Genomic DNA, 19,205 nt, shown 5'->3' with positions numbered 1-19,205 from the left:
CATTATGATCTAAAAAGGCAAAACGGATCCTGGTTCAGCGCTCGTATTCTGAGCCACTGAGAATACCAGCCCAGGTCAGAGAGCGGGCTAACTAACCTGCGTGCTATTGGTAGTGGTGGTGGTGCTGTTGGCTTGCAGTTGCTGTTGGATCTGCTCCAGCTGCTGTTTCTGCATCAAGGCCAGCTGCTCCTGATGCTGCTGGTATTGTTGGGCGGTAAAAGCTGCAGGAGACACAGAGAGGAGAACAGGTCACACACACGGACCGGTCACATCAATTTGGGATGCATCCTATGAAGAAAGCATTCAGAAGCCTTGAGTTTTTCCCTATTTTGTTACGGCACAGCCTTATTCTAAAATTGATTAAATTGTCCCCCCCCCCCTCACACACACACACAATACCACAGAATGACAAAGCAAAAACAGTATATTTTATTTTAGCAAATGTATTAAAAAAAGTTTTTTTTAATGAAATATCACATTTACAAAACTATTCAGAACCTTCACTCAGTACTTTGTTGAAGCACCTGTGGCAGTGATTACAGCCTCAAGTCTTCTTGGGTATGACGCTACAAGCTTGGCACATCTGTATTTGGGGAGTTTCTCCCATTCTACTCTGCAGATCCTCTCAAGCTCTGTCAGGTTGGATGGGGAGCGTCGCTGCACAGCTATTTTCAGGTCTCTCCAGAGATGTTCAAATCAGGTTCAAGTCCGGGCTCTGGATGTGCAACTCATGGACATTCAGAGACTTTTGTCCCAAAGCCACTCCTGCGTTGTCTTGGCTGTGTCCTTAGAGTTGTTGTCTTGCTGGACGGTGAACCTTTGCCACAGTCTGAGGTCCTGAGCGCTCTGGAGCAGGTTTTCATCGAGGATCTCTGTACTTTGCTCTGTTCATCTTTTCCTCCATCCTGACTAGTCTCCCAGTCCCTGCCGCTGAAAAACATCTCCACAGCATGATGCTGCCACCACCATGCTCCACCGTAGGGATGGTGCCAGGTTTCCTCCAGACATGTTGCTTGGCATTCAGGCCAAAGAGTTCAATCTTGGTTTCATCAGACCAGAAAATCTTGTTTCTCATGGTCTGAGAGTCTTTAGGTGCCTTTTGGGAAACTCCAAGCAGGCTGTCATGTGCCTTTTACGGAGGAGTGGCTCCCGCCCGGTTTCTACAATAAAGGCCTGATTGGTGGAGTTCTGCAATGATGGTTGTCCTTCTGGAAAGGTTCTCCCATCTCCACAGAGGATCTCGAGCTCCGTCAGTGACCATTGGGTTCTTGGTCACCTCCCTGACCAAGGCCCTTCTCTCCCAATTGGGAGAGCTCCAGGAAGAGTGGTTCTAAACTTCTTCCATTTAAGAATGGAGGCCAGCCTCCCAAGTGGCGCAAAGATCTAAGGCACTGCATCGCAGTGCTAGAGGTGTCACTATAGACGCAGTTTCGATCCTGGGGTGTATCACAACCAGCCTGTGATTGGGAGTCCCATAGGGCGGTGCACAATTGGCCCAGCGTCGTCTGGGTTGGGGGGGGGGGGGGTTTACTTGGCTCATCGCGCTCTAACGACTCCTTGTGACGGGCCAGGCGCCTGCAGGCTAACCCGCCCGGTTAGGCGGGTAATGTTTCGGAGCTCGCATGACTCCACCTTTGCCTTCCGAGCCCGTTGGGTTGCAGCAATGAGACAAGATTGAAATTGGGGAGAAAGGGGTAAAAAAAATATATTTACAAAATGTAGGCCACTGTGTTCTTGGGGACCTTGGATGCTGCAGAAATGTTTTGGTACCCTTCCCCAGATATGTGCCTCGACACATTCCTTTGACCTCATGGCTTGATTTTTGTTCTGACTGTGGGACCTTATATAGACAGGTTGTAAAAACATCTCAAGCATGATCAAATGAAAGCTCAATTTTGAGTCTCATAGCAAAGGGTCTGAATACTTATGTAAATAAGGTATGTTTTTAATTGAATACATTTGCAAAAATGACTAAAAACCTGTTTTCGCTTTGTCATTATGGGGTATTGTGTGTAGATTGATGAGGACATTTTATTTAATCCATTTTAGAATATGGCTGTAACGTAACAAAATGTGTAGAAAGTCAAGGGGTCTGAATACTTTCCTAAGGCATTTAGAGCACTATTTTTATGCACTATGCACTACAGGGCTCAACATTTTACGCTCGTCCTCTTGCCGGACAAAAACAATATTAGATTTAAGTTGTCCATTTGAATTGACAAGTAAAAAAATATATATATATTTATTCAAATAAATGTTTCATGTACATAATTTAAAAAGCCTACGTGCATATTGGCTACAGCCTCATGTCCAAACTGATGCTGACAGGAGGGAGGCGCCAGGAAATGTAGCCAAACTTTAACGAGACTTTTAATTACATAAACATAGGCTAACGCCAGTCATGTTTGACATATATAATTAACATTAACGTCAAAAGCAGGGGTGGGCAATTCCAGTCCTCGAGGGCCTGATTGGGGTCACAGTTTTGCCCCAGCTAACACACATGACTCCAATAATCACCTGATCATGATCTTCAGTTTAAACTGCAATTTGATTAATCAGCTGTGTTTGCTAGGGATGGAGAAAAAGTGTGACACCAAATCAGGCCCTCGAGGACTGGAGTTGCCCACCCCTGGTCTAAAGGCTTGATTCTGTTGACATATGAGGCACGGTGCGTTCAGACCAAATGGTCACAAGACCGGAGAGTGATGCACCGCACATTACCCACCTTGAATCTGAGTGCAGGCAGTCAAGCATTCTGAAACTATTTAACCATAAACATAATTGTTTAAAACCGCAATGTTTTATATCATTTTATGAAGCATGTCTTAGCTTGTTTCAAAGTAGCCTAGCCTAAATACGACTACAGAACTGTTGAGGGAATTTTATAAATACTTAATGCTATTTAAACCAAAATGTCTCATGTTCCTAGTCATATTAGTAACTCATGCTGGTTGATGCATCTTTAGATCTAAACAGATGATTTCATCTGTCACATGATCATGCTCACGCGTGCTGTGCGCTTTTGAGAACGCCGTTTTCCCGCTATTACATTTTGGACAATTCACACGTATCCTATAGCCATGTGTGCATTGATGAGCTTATAATATGAAGAAATGAAACTATCAACATTTTAAGCTAAACTCTCTGATCTGTTCCATCAGCCTCAATGCTTTTGCAAAAAGATAAATGTATGTGCAGTGGTTGTATGAATTTTGGATCTGTCGTCCCAGTCTGTTGAACCGTATAAATATTTATCGGCCCAGGGACGACCCTTAAATTCGAGCCCCGAAGGGGGCATAAAAAGTATTTGATAGTAATTGTAATGTTGCAATATTTCATAGGCTCCCAAGGGTGGCTAACTATCCTCTAGTCTAGGAGAAGCTTTAAAAAAGTGTGTTGTATTTTGAGACAGGCTTGAAAAAGCAAAGAAGAGTGTATTCTACATTTCTTGTAAAAAAGATGGTAAAAAAGATAATGCATTTTATTTTGTAAAGTGGCATCCTTGTATCATACAATGAGCTTTTGGACAAGTAAAAAAAACAAAAAAAAAACACTGTTCTACTTGTCCCAAGTGTAAAGGTTAATGCCCTGCATTATAAGGAATAGGGTGCCATTTGGGATGTAGCCTGTGGGGGACGTAATAGCCAGGAGTGTTAAGGGACTAGGGGGAAGGGCAGAAGACAGAGCCTGGCTGAAGGTCCATCCCGTGGCTTTAACGCTCACTGAGGCCCCGAGCTGAGATAGACTTGCTGCTGACCACAGCTGTGTGTGTGTTCTGCCCTCTCAGCACTGACCCTTTCCGCCGAGGGGTTAAGATCAGGAGGCCAACCAAGCCCCACAAACACCACATTTCCCTATAGGACAATAAAGTATTTGATCATTCACCCACGCAGTACCATAAAAATCAGTCCATCTTTAAAACCAAAGCCATCCAATATCAACAAATCTCTTCCCAATCACTCAACTGACATGTAATGAAAATTCTGGAAGAAATCAATAGGCTGACATTTCAAAGGGTTTTTTGGATTAAAATGGGGCTTAAGCTGACAGAATATTTTAGAGGCCCTTCTGTTGGCCACAGGAGCAGATTTCCTGCAATTCTACACATTTTGCCACATGGCGAACATACAATATTAAAGTTTCAAAGCTAATTTCCTGCAATTCTACACATTTTACCATGGCTTATGCTATTCCGAGTGACTCAAGCATAACAAAACCCATGCCATGACAAAAAAAAAGCCTGAATGCATTATTTGGGGAATTTTAGATTCTCCCTGACTGTTTAGCTTTAATTTTTGTGATTGTTAGTTCTCAAAGATGATCTTATAAAAATAATATGGGCCCATTATCTTTTCTACTTTTTTTGTCGTTTAACTTTGCACTTTCTGGGGGGTTTGGACATAGGTGGCCTGAAAAACTCCTCGGAGTGAGATCACTGAGCGGTGACATCGAGCCAACAAAGGGTTACATTTGTATGCTTGTGAAATGGTATTACTCTATGAAAACTGTTTGACAATTGGGATACTCATTCACACTGATGCCCCAGACAATACTAGAGAGGACAATGGCAGCGTCCCAAGCGAAACCATAATCACTTAAAAGTGACCAAGGCCTATATCGGGAATAGGGTGCCATTTGGTACGCAGACGATACTTTATATTCAGAGCAGCGTCCCCTCCACGTCTGTCCACCCACAGAATATATTTATCCCATACATTTTTAATTGACCGTTGCTGGCCGGGGGAAAGGCAACGCCACATGAATTTCAAACATTACAGCCATTCAAAATGTCACACTCATGAAGAAAGGAATTGATCACATTGTCCCCACCTCAAAAGGAACAAGATTTTTTTTTCCCCCCCTGGTGGTCAACTAAGTTGTGGTCCCAAATGTCCCCCTTTTCCCTATATAGTGCCCTACGTTTGACTAGACCCTATGGGTCCTAGTGCTTTATATAGAGAATAGGGAGCCATTTGGGAAGTGACCTTAAATTCAACCCACACACACGGACAGCAGCACAAAAGCAGTGGTGGCAGGGAGAGAGAATCGATCTAACACAATGTCTTTAATAATTTCATGATTTTCCAATTAACTTTCTTAAACACCTACCAAAGTAAGGTTTGCTCCTTTTTTATACAGCTCCTGCTAGCTAGACAAACCATGATTCAGTGCCTTTGATCTGGGACGTGGACTGTATGTGTGTGTGTCTATGGTACGGTGATTGAGAGTGAGAATAACCCCGGGCTCTACTCACCAGCTGTGGGGGCCGGGGGACCAGCCCCTCTCAGGGGGCCAGTGGTGCCAGCCAGGGTAGAGGTGATGCGACTCAGGCCCCTGCCCAGCCTCCTGAATAAGGGGTCTGTGACCACGTTGTCCTCGTCGTGTAGTGGTAATGTCCGAGGCCTAAAGTGCCGCCATCGGCTCGACTTAATGTTCAACAGTATCTGACTGAGGTCCGCAGAAGAGGATGAATAAGAAGAAGAGGTTCTGTCCGAGGTATTTGTTTGTGAGGTACTAGCAAACTTGTCTGTGACTGGAGAGTGGGGCGGCAGGTCAAGCATTTCCGAGTCCAGCCCATGAAATACATTGTCAAAGTCTGTGTGCGCCCTGTCCAGCAAAAGCCTGAGGGAAATAGAACAGGGAACAGTGTTTAGTCCTTCTGTTAGCCACGCAATTCATTCATGCTATTGGTCCCAGAAAACTGGAATTTTATTCTCATGGGTGGGTAGTACTAGCATCCATAGCTCGGTCTATGAATTGGAGACTGGTTACATTGCTCCTGCCCCATCACTCAGCTTTTTACTAATAATATTGGCGGGGGTGGACTGCTTGGATGTTTGAATCCCAGATTGCCCCTTGAACTCTGCAGTAACCTACCTGCCCCCTCGTCCCAGGCGTCGTCGCGCCATGCCCAGGCAGCGTGGTGGCACGGTGAGGGTGGTGAGGCAGTAGCGGTAACGAGTGTCTCCCAGGCCGCCCTCTGACGGACTGACCCACGGCCAGCTGCCCACGTGGTCCAACCGAGACTGGGGACAGACACAGGAGGAGCCATTAGACATGACAGGAGTTATGAAACATGGCCAGACAGGATGCCACTGGGACTATATGGGAATATGTGTGTGCTCACTTCGGCTGTGTTTCTGTATTGAAGTACGTTGTATTGTAATTGATTGATTGTGCATTTCGTATGCCGACCACAAAATTGTGTTTTTTTTGTTTAAATGTTCAATAAAGTTACTGTATGGAGTCGTCTATACTCACAGCATAATATTGACAGCCTGCTTTCCTCCGGAAGGCAAAAGAACCGTCTGGGTTGTTCTCCTCCTCAGCTTCTGAGGAACCTGAGTGCATCTGGAGAGTAGTAAAGGGAGAGAGACCAGTCAGTCACAGGTCACCAACAGGGCCATTTTTATGATTAACTTCTTATGGTTTATGGGGGGCATTATTGAGTAGCTTGGATGAATAAGGTGCCCAGAGTAAACTGCCTGCTACTCAGGCCCAGAAGCTAAGATATGCATATTATTAGTAAATTTGGATAGAAAACACTCTGAAGTTTCTAAAACGGTTTGAATGATGTCTGTGAGTATAACAGAACTCATACGGCAGGCAAAAACCGGAGAAAAAAATCCAACCAGGAAGTGGGAAATCTGAGGTTTGTAGGTTTTCAAGTCTTTGCCTATCCAAGATACAGTGTAAATTTGGCCCGATTGCACTTCCCAAGGCTTCCACTAGATGTCAACAGTCTTTAGAACCTTGTTTCAGGCTTCTACTGTGAAGGGGGAGCTTATAAGAGCTGTTTGACTAAGAGGTCTGGCAGAATGCCATGAGCTAAGTCATGCGCGCGGCCGTGAGAGTGAGCTACGTTCCTTTTCGTTTTTAAAGATAAAAGGAATTGTCTGGTTGGAATATTATTGAAGATTTTTATTAAAAACATCTTAAAGATTGATTCTATATATCGTTTGACATGTTTCTACGAACTGTAATGGAACTTTTTGACTTTCGTCTGGACTAAGTGCCTGCACCTCGTGAATTTGGATTTGTGAACTAAACGGGAACAAAAAGGAGGTAATTGGACATAAATGGACAAAACAAACATTTATTGTGGAACTGGGATTCCTGGGAGTGCATTCCGATGAAGATCAACAAAGATAAGTGAATATTTATAATGCTATTTCTGACTTCTGTTGACTCCACAAAATGGCGGGTATCTGTATGGCTTGTTTTGGTGCCTGAGCGCTGTACTCAGATTATTGCATGGTGTGCTTTTTCCGTAAAGCTTTTTTGAAATCTGACACAGCTGTTGCATTAAGGAGAAGTATATCTTTAACAGATTTCCACCACAGATGTCCAAGGCCCAATCCTAAAGTGACCCCTAAGCCCTTGTGGAGATCTGAGAAGATTTGTAAAGTGAAAATAATCATAGCTCCACCTTCCTCTCTGATGGGCTAAGTCAGGGTCTCCCAAACTCTGTCCTCGGGACCCCAAGGGGTGGACATTTTGTTCAAATAATCAACTAATCATCAAGCTTTGATCATTTGAATCAGCTGTGTAGTATTGCTTATACCAATCAAATCTCTCAGATCTCTAAGTGCCTCGGGGTCCATTTGGGAGACAGCGCAGGTCAAACCGCTCTGCCTACCTGGGAGTGCAGCTCGTCGTCTGAGCTGGGGAAGTCATACTGGTGGACGTCCTTAGCATTGAACACAGAGGGACCAGAGTGGTGGAGGGCAGCAGCTGACAGGGGTAAGACTTTAGGCTTCTTCTCATACTTCCTCTTCTGCCTGACGACCTCGGTCTTCTCCGGCTAGAAGGGAGGGAAGGACCCAGACACATTTTGTCACTCAATTGCGGTCTAATATTTCAGAAGTAAACCTTCAAGACATTGGCCCGTATTCACAAAGTATACCAGAGTAGAGCTGCTGATCTAGGATCAGGTCTCCTTTCTCCATATAATCTTATTCATTGGGCTCTAAAAGGCCAAACTGATCCTAGCTCTAGCAGTCTACAGTTGAAGTCGGAAGTTTACATATACCTTAGCCAAATGCAGTTTTTCACAATTCCTGACATTTAATCCTAGTAGAAATTCCCTGTCTTAGGTCAGTTAGGATCACCACTTTATTTTAAGAACGTGAAATGTCAGAATAATAATAGAGATAAAGATTTCTTTGGATTTGATTTCTTTCATCACATTCCCAGTGTTTCAGAAGTTTACATACACTCAATTAGTATTTGGTAGCATTGCCTTTAAATTGTTTGACTTAGGTCAAACGTTTCAGGTAGCCTTCCACAAGCTTCCCACAATAAGTTGGGTGAATTTTGGCCCATTCCTCCTGACAGAGCTGGTGTAGCTGAGTCAGGTTTGTAGGCCTCCTTGCTTTTTCAGTTCTGCCCACACATGTTCTATAGGATTGAGGTCAGGGCTTTGTGATGGCCACTCCAATACCTTGACTTTGTTTTTAAGCCATTTTGCCACAACTTTGGAAGTATGCTTGGGGTCATTGTCCATTTGGAAGACTCATTTGCGACCAAGCTTTAACTTCCTGACTGATGTCTTGAGATGTTGCTTCAATATATCTACATACTTTCCCTACCAAATGATGCCATCTATTTTGTGAAGTGCACCAGTCACCCCTGCAGCAAAGCACCCCCACAACATGATGCTGCCACCCCCGTGCTTCACGGTTGGGATGGTGTTCTTCGGCTTGCAAGCCTCCCCCTTTTTCCTCCAAACATAACGATGGTCATTATGGCCATACAGTTCAATTTTTGTTTCATCAGACCAGAGGACACTTCTCCAAAAAATACGATCTTTGTCTCCATGTGCAGTTGCAAACCGTAGTCTGGCTTTTTTATGGCGGTTTTGGAGCAGTGGCTTCCTCCTTGCTGAGCGGCCTTTCAGGTTATGTTGATATAGGACTCGTTTTACTGTGGATATAGATACTTTTGTACCTGTTTCCTCCAGCATCTTCACAAGGTCCCTTGCTGTTGTTTTGGGATTGATTTGCACTTTTCGCACCAAAATACGTTCATCTCTAGGAGACAGAACGCGTCTCCTTCCTGAACGGTATGACGTCTACGTGGTCCCATGGTGTTTATACTTGCGTACTATTATTTGTATAGATGAGGTGTTTGGAAATTGATCCCAAAGATGAACCAGACTTGTGGAGGTCTACAATATTTTTTCTGAAGTCTTGGCTGATTTCTTTTGATTTTCCCATGATGTCAGGCAAAGAGGCACGGAGTTTGAAGGTAGGCCTTGAAATACACCCACAGGTACACCTCCAATTGACTCAGATTATGTCAATTAGGCTATCAGAAGCTTCTAAAGCCATGACATAATTTTCTGGAATTTTCAAAGCCGTTTAAAAGGCACAGTCAACTTAGTGTATGTAAACTTCTGACGCACTGGAATTGTGATACCATGAATTATAAGTGAAATAATCTGTCTAAACAATTGTTGGAAAAATTAGCAGATGTCCTAACCGACTTACCAAAACTATAGTTTGTTAACAAGACATTTGTGGAGTGGTTGAAAAACGAGTTAATGACTCCAACCTAAGTGTAAGTAAACTTCTGACTTCAACTGTATATGAATACGGGCCATTGAGGTCACCCTCTTGCTCTGTTGCCATCTCCCTCTCTCACCTTGGACTTGTACTCCTTGAGATCCATGTGGTCCTGATGTCTGTACTGGTTGCTGTTGGTCAGCGGCACCAGAGGGATAATATGGGCAGGCTTGTCCAGTGCACGCTGGGCCAGCACTTCAGCCATGATCTCACCACCAAAGTCGGACATGCCGTTCCTGGAGGGGCAATGGTCAAAGTCAAGATAGAAATCAAGCATTTGAAAAACAACTGGATCTCAATCAAACCGTCAGCCACTCTATCAAAACCCGATTTAAAACATTGTTTAGGAACTAAATGATCGAAGGCTAACTCTCTTAAATGGATCAGAACCATTCCTATACAGTAGTACCAGAGATCCTATAGGCCAAATTGATGGTTGGCTAGCTAGCTAACAAAACACATCTACAAACGCATTGTTTTATACAATATTCTACCATAATTTGATCAGTTTCTAGAATTGAAAGCTTTCCTGACCAAGATGGCTGGCATCCTAGCAACATGACTTTAAAAACAACCTGTGTCTCTCTGAGTAGTACCCACCTCTTCTCTACGATCTCCAGGGTGAGGTGCAGCAGCTCTCTCTTGCTCTTCTCCCTCCTCTTGATCATCTCCAGGATGGTGACGGCTCGGCTCAGGTCCCTCCGCAGCTTCAGCATCTTCTCATAACCAGCCTCCTCGTTCTTACGGTTCTGAGGTGGGCAATTTCACCATTAAATTGACAGTCATCCGCTGTCAATAATCTAGCGTAGGCCTCTATTTAGTTTAAATGGAAATGTTTAGGGGTATTGGTACATACACTTGGGGCCAGTTTCCTGAACACAGATAAAGCCTAGTCCTGAACTAAAAAGCATGCTCAATGGGAATTTCCATTGACGGAGACTAGGCTTTATCCGTGTCTGGGAAACAGGCCCTTAGTGTTTACCTGGGTTGGGTCAACTAGCCCCTATATGCCCTGGTCTAGAGGTGGGATCCTACCTTTCTGGTCTGCATCTTCTCCGTCCTCCTGCGGAAGGCCACGTATGGGTCTGAGGTGCTGGATCCGTCCCTCTTCTCCTGCTTCACAGTGGGGTGCAGAGTGTCGTGCTGGTTGTTTTTCCTCTTCCTGGTCCAGTAGTCAAACACCTCCTTGATCAGCTCGTCATCCTCCTTCAGCAGCAGCTTGGCCTCCTGCAGGCTCACCGCCTGACAGAGGGAAGAGGGGAGGGAGGGTCACTGTCATAACTTGACCCAAAGATTCCCAGGACGCTATTAACTTTTTAGGGATAGGGGGCAGCATTTTCACTTTGGATGAATAGCGTGCCCAGAGTGAACTGCCTCCTACTCTGTCCCAGATGCTAATATATGCACATTATTAATACTATTGAATAGAAAACACTCTGGAGTTTCTAAAACTGTTTGAATGATATCTGTGAGTATAACAAAACTCATATGGCAGGCAAAAACCTGAGAAGAAATCCAAACAGGAAGTGGGAATTCTGAGGCTGGTCGATTTTCAACTCATCGCCTATTGAAATCCCAGTGGGATATGGATCTGTTTGCACTTCCTACGCCTTCCACTAGATGTCAACAGTCTGTAGAACGTTGAATGAAGCTTATACTGTGATGTTGAGCCGGATGGGAGCTGTTTGAGTCAGTGGTCTGGCAGAGTGCCAGGTCCTGGTCACGCGCATTCCACATGATATCGACTTGCGTTCCATTACTTCTATAGACACAAAGGAATTCTCCGGTTGGAACGTTATTGAATATTTATGATAACAACATCCTAAAGATTGATTCTATACTTAGTTTGACAAGTTTATTCGACCAGTAATATAACTTTTTGAAGTTTTCGTCCGAAGTTCGCTTGGACCTGCGCGAGCGTTTGGATATGTGTACTAAACGTGCTAGCAAAAGTAGCTACTTGGACATAAATAATGGACATTATCGAACAAAACAACAATTTATTGTGGAACTAGGATTCCTGGGAGTGCATTCTGATGAAGATCATCAAAGGGAATATTTATGATGTAATTTCATATTTCTGTTGACTCCAACATGGCGGAGAAATGTTGTTTCTATCTGAGCGCCGTCTCAGATTATTGCATGGTTTGCTTTTTCCGTAAAGTTTTTTTGAAATCTGACACAGCGGTTGCATTAAGAACAAGTGTATCTTTAATTCTATGTAAAACATGTATCTTTCATCAAAGTTTATGATGAGAATTTATGTTATTTGACGTGGCTCTCTCCAATTTCTCCGGATATTTTGGAAGCATTTCTGAACATGGCGCCAATGTAAACTGAGATTTTTGGATATAAATATGCACATTATCGAACAAAACATACATGTATTGTGTAACATGATGTCCTATGAGTGTCATCTGATGAAGATCAAAGGTTAGTGATTCATTTTATCTCTATTTCTGCTTTTTGTGACTCCTGTCTTTGGCTGGGAAAATGGCTGTGTGTTTTTTGGACTTGGCGGTGATCTAACATAATCATATGTTGTGTTTTCGCTGTAAAGCATTTTTTATTTTATTTTAAATCGGACACGATGGGTAGATGAACAAGATGTTTATCTTTCATTAGCTGTATTGGACTTGTTAATGTGTGAAAGTTACATATTTAAAAAATATATTTTTGAATTTCCCGCGCTGCCTTTTCAGCGGAATGTTGAGGGGTTCCGCTAGCAGAACGTGTGTCCTAGAAATGTTAACTTAAACTGGAACCTAGTCGTCATTTTAACCACGTTTACTTCACCGTATTTCCACAGTACATGGTTGCCATTGCACTCAGGTCAGGTCCATCAACACCGAGACTACCGCGCAGGCGTACTAATAACATAGCACCGTAATAACAGAAATAGACACTTAAAACATGAATTTAACAGACGCCACCATGAGTAACTAATAAGAGTATCATGTTCACCGCCTGGACAGGATGCTAGGCTGATGCTACGAGTACCTATTGTAGGCTACTCTCTCTTCTCCCATCTAAGCCAAGTGCATGTGATTGGGGATATGAGGGTGGGGGACGCCCAGATTAGCAGTGCACTATATAAGAAATAGGGTGCCGTTTGGGATGCAACATCCAAGGCTTACCTGCTGCCCACTGCCTTTCTCCAGTCGGTCGATCATCTCCTCAAACTGCAGGAAGGTGATCTCCATCTTCTTCTTCAGCTTGTTCACAAAGGCCTCATCCTCCGTGTCCAGGTCATAGTCCGGCTGCTCCGTGTCCAGGCTGAAAGCTACACAGTGAGACAGAGAGAGACAGAGAGAGAGAGAGTTTAGACATGAGGATGTCAGTGTCCAGGTTTAAAGCTACAGAGAAGGGAGAAAGGGAAAGTTTTTTTTTTTGACTGGTGAAAGCTGGATGAGAGATCTTTAGACATGAGGATGGGAATGAAGCGGACTATCAGAGATCCTGGGAGCCATTTCAAATCCCCATCGTGATGTCAAACCCGCAAGAGATTCATGCTGCTCAGCGTAAATGTAAGTTCTGGTTCGGTTTTCAAGAATTAAAAACCACTTGATAAAGTGGCTCGTGCTGGCAAAAGCTACGCGTCCATGACGCACGTACCCAGTGTAACTCCCCTGTTATAACCACTGAGCACATGTGAAATTCCATTTCAAGAGTTCAGATGAAGAGCTGTCTGCTCATCTCTCCCATTATAGGATATGGGGAGGCCTTTTATCCCTAGATCTTCTGTCTGAAATAATGCTGACTTTATGTTCTGAGCTACTAGCGCTTCAATGTCGAAGGTGCATAAAGATTTGGGAATTCAGATATGACGTCATGGTTTTACCACTATCCATGGAGTTTTTAAAACTATGGCGCGTGACATGGTCCAATGCGCCAATAAAATCAGCACCATCTACTTTTGGGGTTTTTCAAATTGCATGCGTCTTGGAGCTTAAATTGGGATCATGTATACTGTGCTAATGCCGATACCAAAAAAATCTAAATAACAGATAGGGATGCACAATATATCGGTGAACATATCGGAATGTCTAGTTTAACGCCGATGTCAAACTGACGTGCATACCTATATAAAATGTAGGTACATGACGTAATGAAGCCAAGTAAAATCTTGTGCTACACAGCATTCCTAACCTAGCCCACAATGTCTGCTGTGTGGAGTAAGAACATTTCAGTGAGACAACTCAAAGGAGAAATCCATTAAAGCCAAGATGATGGAATTCATTGCCCTTGACAATAAACCATTCTCGTGTGGGTGATGTTGGCTTTCGCTGACTGGTCGAGCACCAGTACTCACTACCAAGTGCGCTATTTTTAGATGTTGCCCTACCGGAGTTACACAGTAATAGCGTCACTGCTATTAGCTTCACGACATACATACTCTGGAACGCCGTTTGGGTCTTTGCGTGTCAAAAAAAGATACAGTAGCACTGTCAGAGCTGTACAAAAAAAATCTGCAAACAAGCAAACACCGGCCACGAACGATGTGTTTACAATACCGCATTGGTAATAAAGCATAATTTGTTTGACCGCAACTTATGGGGTAGCTAGATAGCTTTAGCTTGGTACCTAGCTAGCACCAATACAACCAGCCTGAAAACAATGGCCAAACTGCAGTCATTTTCATTATTCTTAGCAATGATTTAGGAATCCTTGTGAGTAAGTATTAGCTAGGTTGCCACTTGTTCACCTATTGAAATACAACTTCAGTTCATGAAAATAAATAGCTAGTCAGCTACTTAACCATGTTGCCAAAAGCTAACGTTATAAGCAGCCAGCAAGCTTAATCTGGCTAGTGAAGCTTGACCGGACCGCGTTGTGAAGCTAGCCACAATAAGGATTTGGCACAATAGTGGAATTTGTGGTTTGCATTCAAAATAAAAGCTTTTTCACTTCTGCACACAAATTTTCTATAGGATTGAGGTGAGGGCTTTGTGATGGCCACTCCAATACCTTGACTTTGTTGTCCTTAAGCCATTTTGCCACAACTTTGGAAGTATGCTTGGGGTCATTGTCCATTTGGAAGACTCATTTGCAACCAAGCTTTAAATTCCTGACTGATGTCTTGAGATGTTGCTGGATATGATACAGCCTGGATTCGAACCAGGGACTGTAGTGACACCTCTTGCATAGAGATGCAGTGCCTTAGACCGCTGCGTCCATGTGTGTGTGTGTTAACTATTTAACTGTACTAGAATGCTTAAAAAGTCAGCAAAAAAAAATGTATATCGGGGGGGTGGGGGGGTTTGGCAAGGAAAATATCGGATATCGGTATCGGACAAAAATGTCATATCGCTGCATCACTAGTAACAGGGCAATCAATATACAATACAGTGAATTTTGGTAAACAAGGAATTTGTGGTAAGCGCATGGAGGCCACCATCTTTATGCACCTTTACTATTCTGACCAAAGCTACAGCTGTATTGATTGGGGTAAAGTGATTACTTTTCATTTGGTCGGTTAAGCAAATCTGAGCAGAATCAAGCTAGAGGCACATACAAATTCATGGCAGTCATTCTAGGCAACTGCATTTAAATTTGGCCAATGACACTTTCAAAGCCCAAGACGGACAAGAATCCTGAATCCTAAACACAAATGCCTTCATTTAAATAAATTACAATGTCATTAGAAGTTTGATTTGAGCTCTGGCGGCTTCTACTGCTAGACTTGCAGCAAAAACGTCAAACAAGGTGACATGAATGAACTCCATGCTTATCATAGAAAATATGTCTCACATCGGACAAACAGCAGCAGGGACTTCTACTTTAAAACAATGACAAAAAGACATGACCAGGAAATTACATTTAGCCTAGCTCTTATCTGAATCAATCACAACAAATAATGTGATTCATGGACGATACGATAAGGTCTACTACATTACTACTAAGGACAGATCCCCCTCCCCCTACTATCTCAAATGCCACAAAATGGACAAAACGTCTTGCCATTGCCTACGAACCTACACCCGCAAATGTAGATGGTTAATCAACACCTCCAAAATGGACACCTTGACCCAATGCGCAGATCTAAGAGGATCTGACTGCTGCAATCAATATGGAAACAGCTTCACTGTGTCTTCTGATAGGCTGGGTGGAAGTTTCATCATTGCTTATACCAATCAGATCCTGTCAGATGTCCACAAGTGACACAGGGTGTTAGGGTCGATTTGGTTGAGAGCCGTGAGAAAACGAGTTTTGATCAGTCATGGAAATAAAAAGTGCCGAAAACACGTTGGCTCACTATTTATAAAGAAGACGGAGGACAAGCTATAGCACCCGTACTTAATAGGCGGACCACGGGCCGGATCCGGACGCAGAAGCTTATTTTTATTAGATCAGGATTCGACTCCTGGTATCGTACGAACACACAAAAGACATGAAAAATGTGTAGAATACAGGAAACAAGCTTTAAAACGTCTATTGCGAGGTGGGTGGGGGTGCGAGGTGGGTGGGGGTAGCGGGGTGTTCCCACGCAGACAAATGGCAATAATCATCTGGATCTTTACCACCTAGGAAATGTGTGTGACCGGACCTTCTTAAATAGTGTTTGAGTACCCCTGAGCCCTAGGACGAGACGACTAGAGCTAGCTAATGCTATTTTTTGGGGTTATACAAATCTATACTTGGGAGTCAAAGTATCGATATAATATAATCTAAACTAATACTGCACCCCCCCCTCCCATATCAATAGCAGCCAGGCCCACTTTACTCACGCTGTATGTGAATAAGCTGCTTTGGCATCTTGAAGTCCCCGGGGTAGAGGGACTCGTAGTAGGCGATGTTGCCGTCTGCCTCCGGGACGGGGATGACCATGTTGTGTTTCTCTCCATACACTGACTGGGCCGACATGGCTCTCTGGAGATGGTGTTCCTAGAGAGACAGAGAAATAGTTTAGTAATATAATATATGCCATTTAGCACTCTTATCTAAAGTGATTTCTAAATCATGCGTACATTTTGGGGTGTGGCCCCAGCAGGAAACCAACCCTCAGTTGCAATCGCCATGTTCTACTAACTGAGCCACACAGGACCACAGGGAGAAGTTCAGAGAAGAGGGCAAATGATTGAACAGCATACCTCTGCCCAACAGGCCCTATATATTAAATAAAGTCCAAGCACTTGAATAGCTAAATTGACAGGGTCAGCTGGAAGTCTGAAGTAACGGATGCCTAGAGAGAGGAGTACTTAAGTCAGAGTGAACCTCAATCACGGTCACACCAACTGCTGCCATCTGATCCATGAGGCCAGGAACAAATCAAGCGTCAAATCAGTACTGACAGAAACGGCAGCCTTTTCAAGGAGATTTCAGGTGACAACACTGTTCATTGTTTGAAAGTACTAGAAAAAAAACAAAAGGACTGGAAAATCAAAAGTACACAGCAGGACTTGGCAAGGCAGGAGTAAAAGTCCTGGAATGGTTAGCAGTCACACACTGAGTTATTAGGTTTTTCCTCCAGGTGCAGAACCCACGTACACTCCTCCACTTATAGCCAAGGCAATTTGTAGGCTTACTCGCATACCTGCTCCTGTTCCAAAGTCTGGGGACTAGTTTGGACCAGGCACCTTGCAGATGCACTTTACAACAACCAAATAATGACAGTCTTTTGAATTAACTACAAAACACCAGTGGATAAAACAACAGTGTATCAAGTTTGAACAGTGTCCTCTGGCTCTGAACAGGGCCTGGAGCGGTGCTCGTCTGAGCGGGCTGGCCAACAGTACTAAAATGAAAGGGCCCTCTGGCTCTTAGACAGATGGGCACCTTGCCCTTGGCAGCCTGTCAACACAGCACAGCGTAGGCCCAGACTTGTACATCACCTCTCCGGAGTGTGTGTGTTTATGGTTTCACTGCTCTGGGGGCCCTAGGCAAACTAGAGATGTGTCTTCTGCCTTCTCACCAGCTGTGTCAAATGGAACACCATTTCCTATTTAGTGCACTACTTTTGACCATGTCAAGAGAAGACTTTGGCCTGATTAAAAGTGCACTATGTAGTGATTATAGCCGCGGATATGCACCCAATCTCGGTGGTTGAGAAAAATTGGGAGTTTCAGCGCCTCTTGAAAGTGCTCGAGCCACATTACTAACTTTGCAAAATACATTCCGAACCGTGGGTTTGGTGAATCGTTACACCCTTAACATGGACAGCCACATGGGACGGTGACTGACGGGGCCACGGAATAGCAGCGCATGTCCGGGGAGAAGAACTCATTGTGTAACTTTACCACTGCGAGACTGGATGTCTCCCAAATGGAGCCCTATATAGTGCACTACATTTGACCAGAGATCTATGATCTCTTTATATTTCAAGTTTAGCCAACTTGGATCTATTTGCTAGTTAACAAGGCAGAACAGTTGAATTGTTATGAACACACCCATCTGTCCGTCTACAACTGTTTAACAGCCTGTCCACTTTGTTCAGATGTTGAAATCAAGTGGCCTACCTTATTTCTCAGAATGAGAAGGAGTTACCAATTCCTTATATAAATTTTGTTGTGCTTATTGCACATTTGTAAAACACAGACTAGACAACTAGTATAACAGTCTTTAGCTAAGACGCTGCTAGCAGTACACCAACACCACGCACGACAAACTGACCGCTCATTTTCCAGAATCATTGTTCATTGATACTTTAATTTGAGTAGTGTCTGCTCTGTGTGCAATTTGAGCAGTTGAGAACATAAGAGGGTATTAGAAAAGTTACCTTCTCTATTACAGTAAAATAATGTCCCAATGTGTTTGTGTCCATACGACCGATTCTGTTGAACCAAACCTCAAAATGCAAATAGCGAGTTGAAACCGCTTGTCAGAGAGGAAGAAGTGATCTCTCATCTTTGTTATGTGAGTGGCAGGGGCTTGGTGTGTGTGTGTGTGTGTGTGTGTGTGTGTGTGTGTGTGTGTGTGTGTGTGTGTGTGTGTGTGTGTGTGTGTGTGTGTGTGTAAACAGAGGAAGTAGTGAAGCAAGAAGTTTCACTCATCAAAATGTGTCCAAAATAATCCCCAATGCGTTTCTTTGGGCTTATTTTGGATCTAACCTTGTCGCCTGCCTTCTCGCCTTTGGGACAACAACTCCCATTGTTAAGTGCGGGGACATGGGCATCTCATTATATACAGATCTCTGGTGTAAATGGGAAGATGCACACAGCCAAGAAGGAGCAAAAGAGAAGACCAAGCGGACATGAACGGTCAAAAACAAAATAAAACATTGATTCTTGCAGTACAGGCTTTTGGAATATTTTGCAAAAAAAATGTTGAATTAATTTGACTTCTACCACAGCATTGTTGAATACTCATTTCTGTTTGCCCTTCCAGACATTTTAGAATGGACATAAAAAACAGATATCGGGACAGTTGGAAAATATATATCAGGACACCTTGCAATCATGATGCAATATGCGACTACACTTGCCACAAAGACACAGAAAGAAACCAACAACTACACAAACTGAAAGTGGGTCACATTGTAAACGCATGTCCCAAAAAAGTTAATAAAAAACAGCTAGCTAGCATTGATTTGTTTTTGCAGAGTCATTTTTTGGGAGTATCTGATGCCCTAACGTGGTGAGTGATGAACATTAATTTCTCCGGTCCCCTCCACCGCTAAAGCTGTCAAATCCTCCCACA

The 19,205-nt window shown here is 43.5% G+C and overlaps 1 protein-coding gene across 5 annotated transcripts in view; it reads right to left on the bottom strand.

The window, feature by feature from the left end:
• LOC139550899 (enhancer of polycomb homolog 1-like) overlaps positions 1–19,205 on the bottom strand; it is a 41,562-nt gene that overhangs the window by 2,731 nt on the left and 19,626 nt on the right. For all 5 annotated transcript variants that reach the window (XM_071362144.1, XM_071362145.1, XM_071362143.1 and 2 more), the window contains 10 exons: positions 16,298–16,454; positions 12,707–12,852; positions 10,605–10,811; positions 10,170–10,318; positions 9,649–9,805; positions 7,643–7,807; positions 6,265–6,354; positions 5,881–6,029; positions 5,258–5,625; positions 97–221 (listed from right to left, as the gene is read on the bottom strand). In XM_071362144.1, the coding sequence (XP_071218245.1) occupies positions 97–221; positions 5,258–5,625; positions 5,881–6,029; positions 6,265–6,354; positions 7,643–7,807; positions 9,649–9,805; positions 10,170–10,318; positions 10,605–10,811; positions 12,707–12,852; positions 16,298–16,454 (1,713 nt within the window). The remainder of the gene's footprint in view (positions 1–96; positions 222–5,257; positions 5,626–5,880; positions 6,030–6,264; positions 6,355–7,642; positions 7,808–9,648; positions 9,806–10,169; positions 10,319–10,604; positions 10,812–12,706; positions 12,853–16,297; positions 16,455–19,205) is intronic.

This window comes from Salvelinus alpinus, chromosome 23 (genome assembly GCF_045679555.1).
Source record: "Salvelinus alpinus chromosome 23, SLU_Salpinus.1, whole genome shotgun sequence".
In the NCBI taxonomy this organism is placed as follows: domain Eukaryota; kingdom Metazoa; phylum Chordata; class Actinopteri; order Salmoniformes; family Salmonidae; genus Salvelinus; species Salvelinus alpinus.
This window is presented reverse-complemented; position numbering and strand designations above follow the sequence as displayed.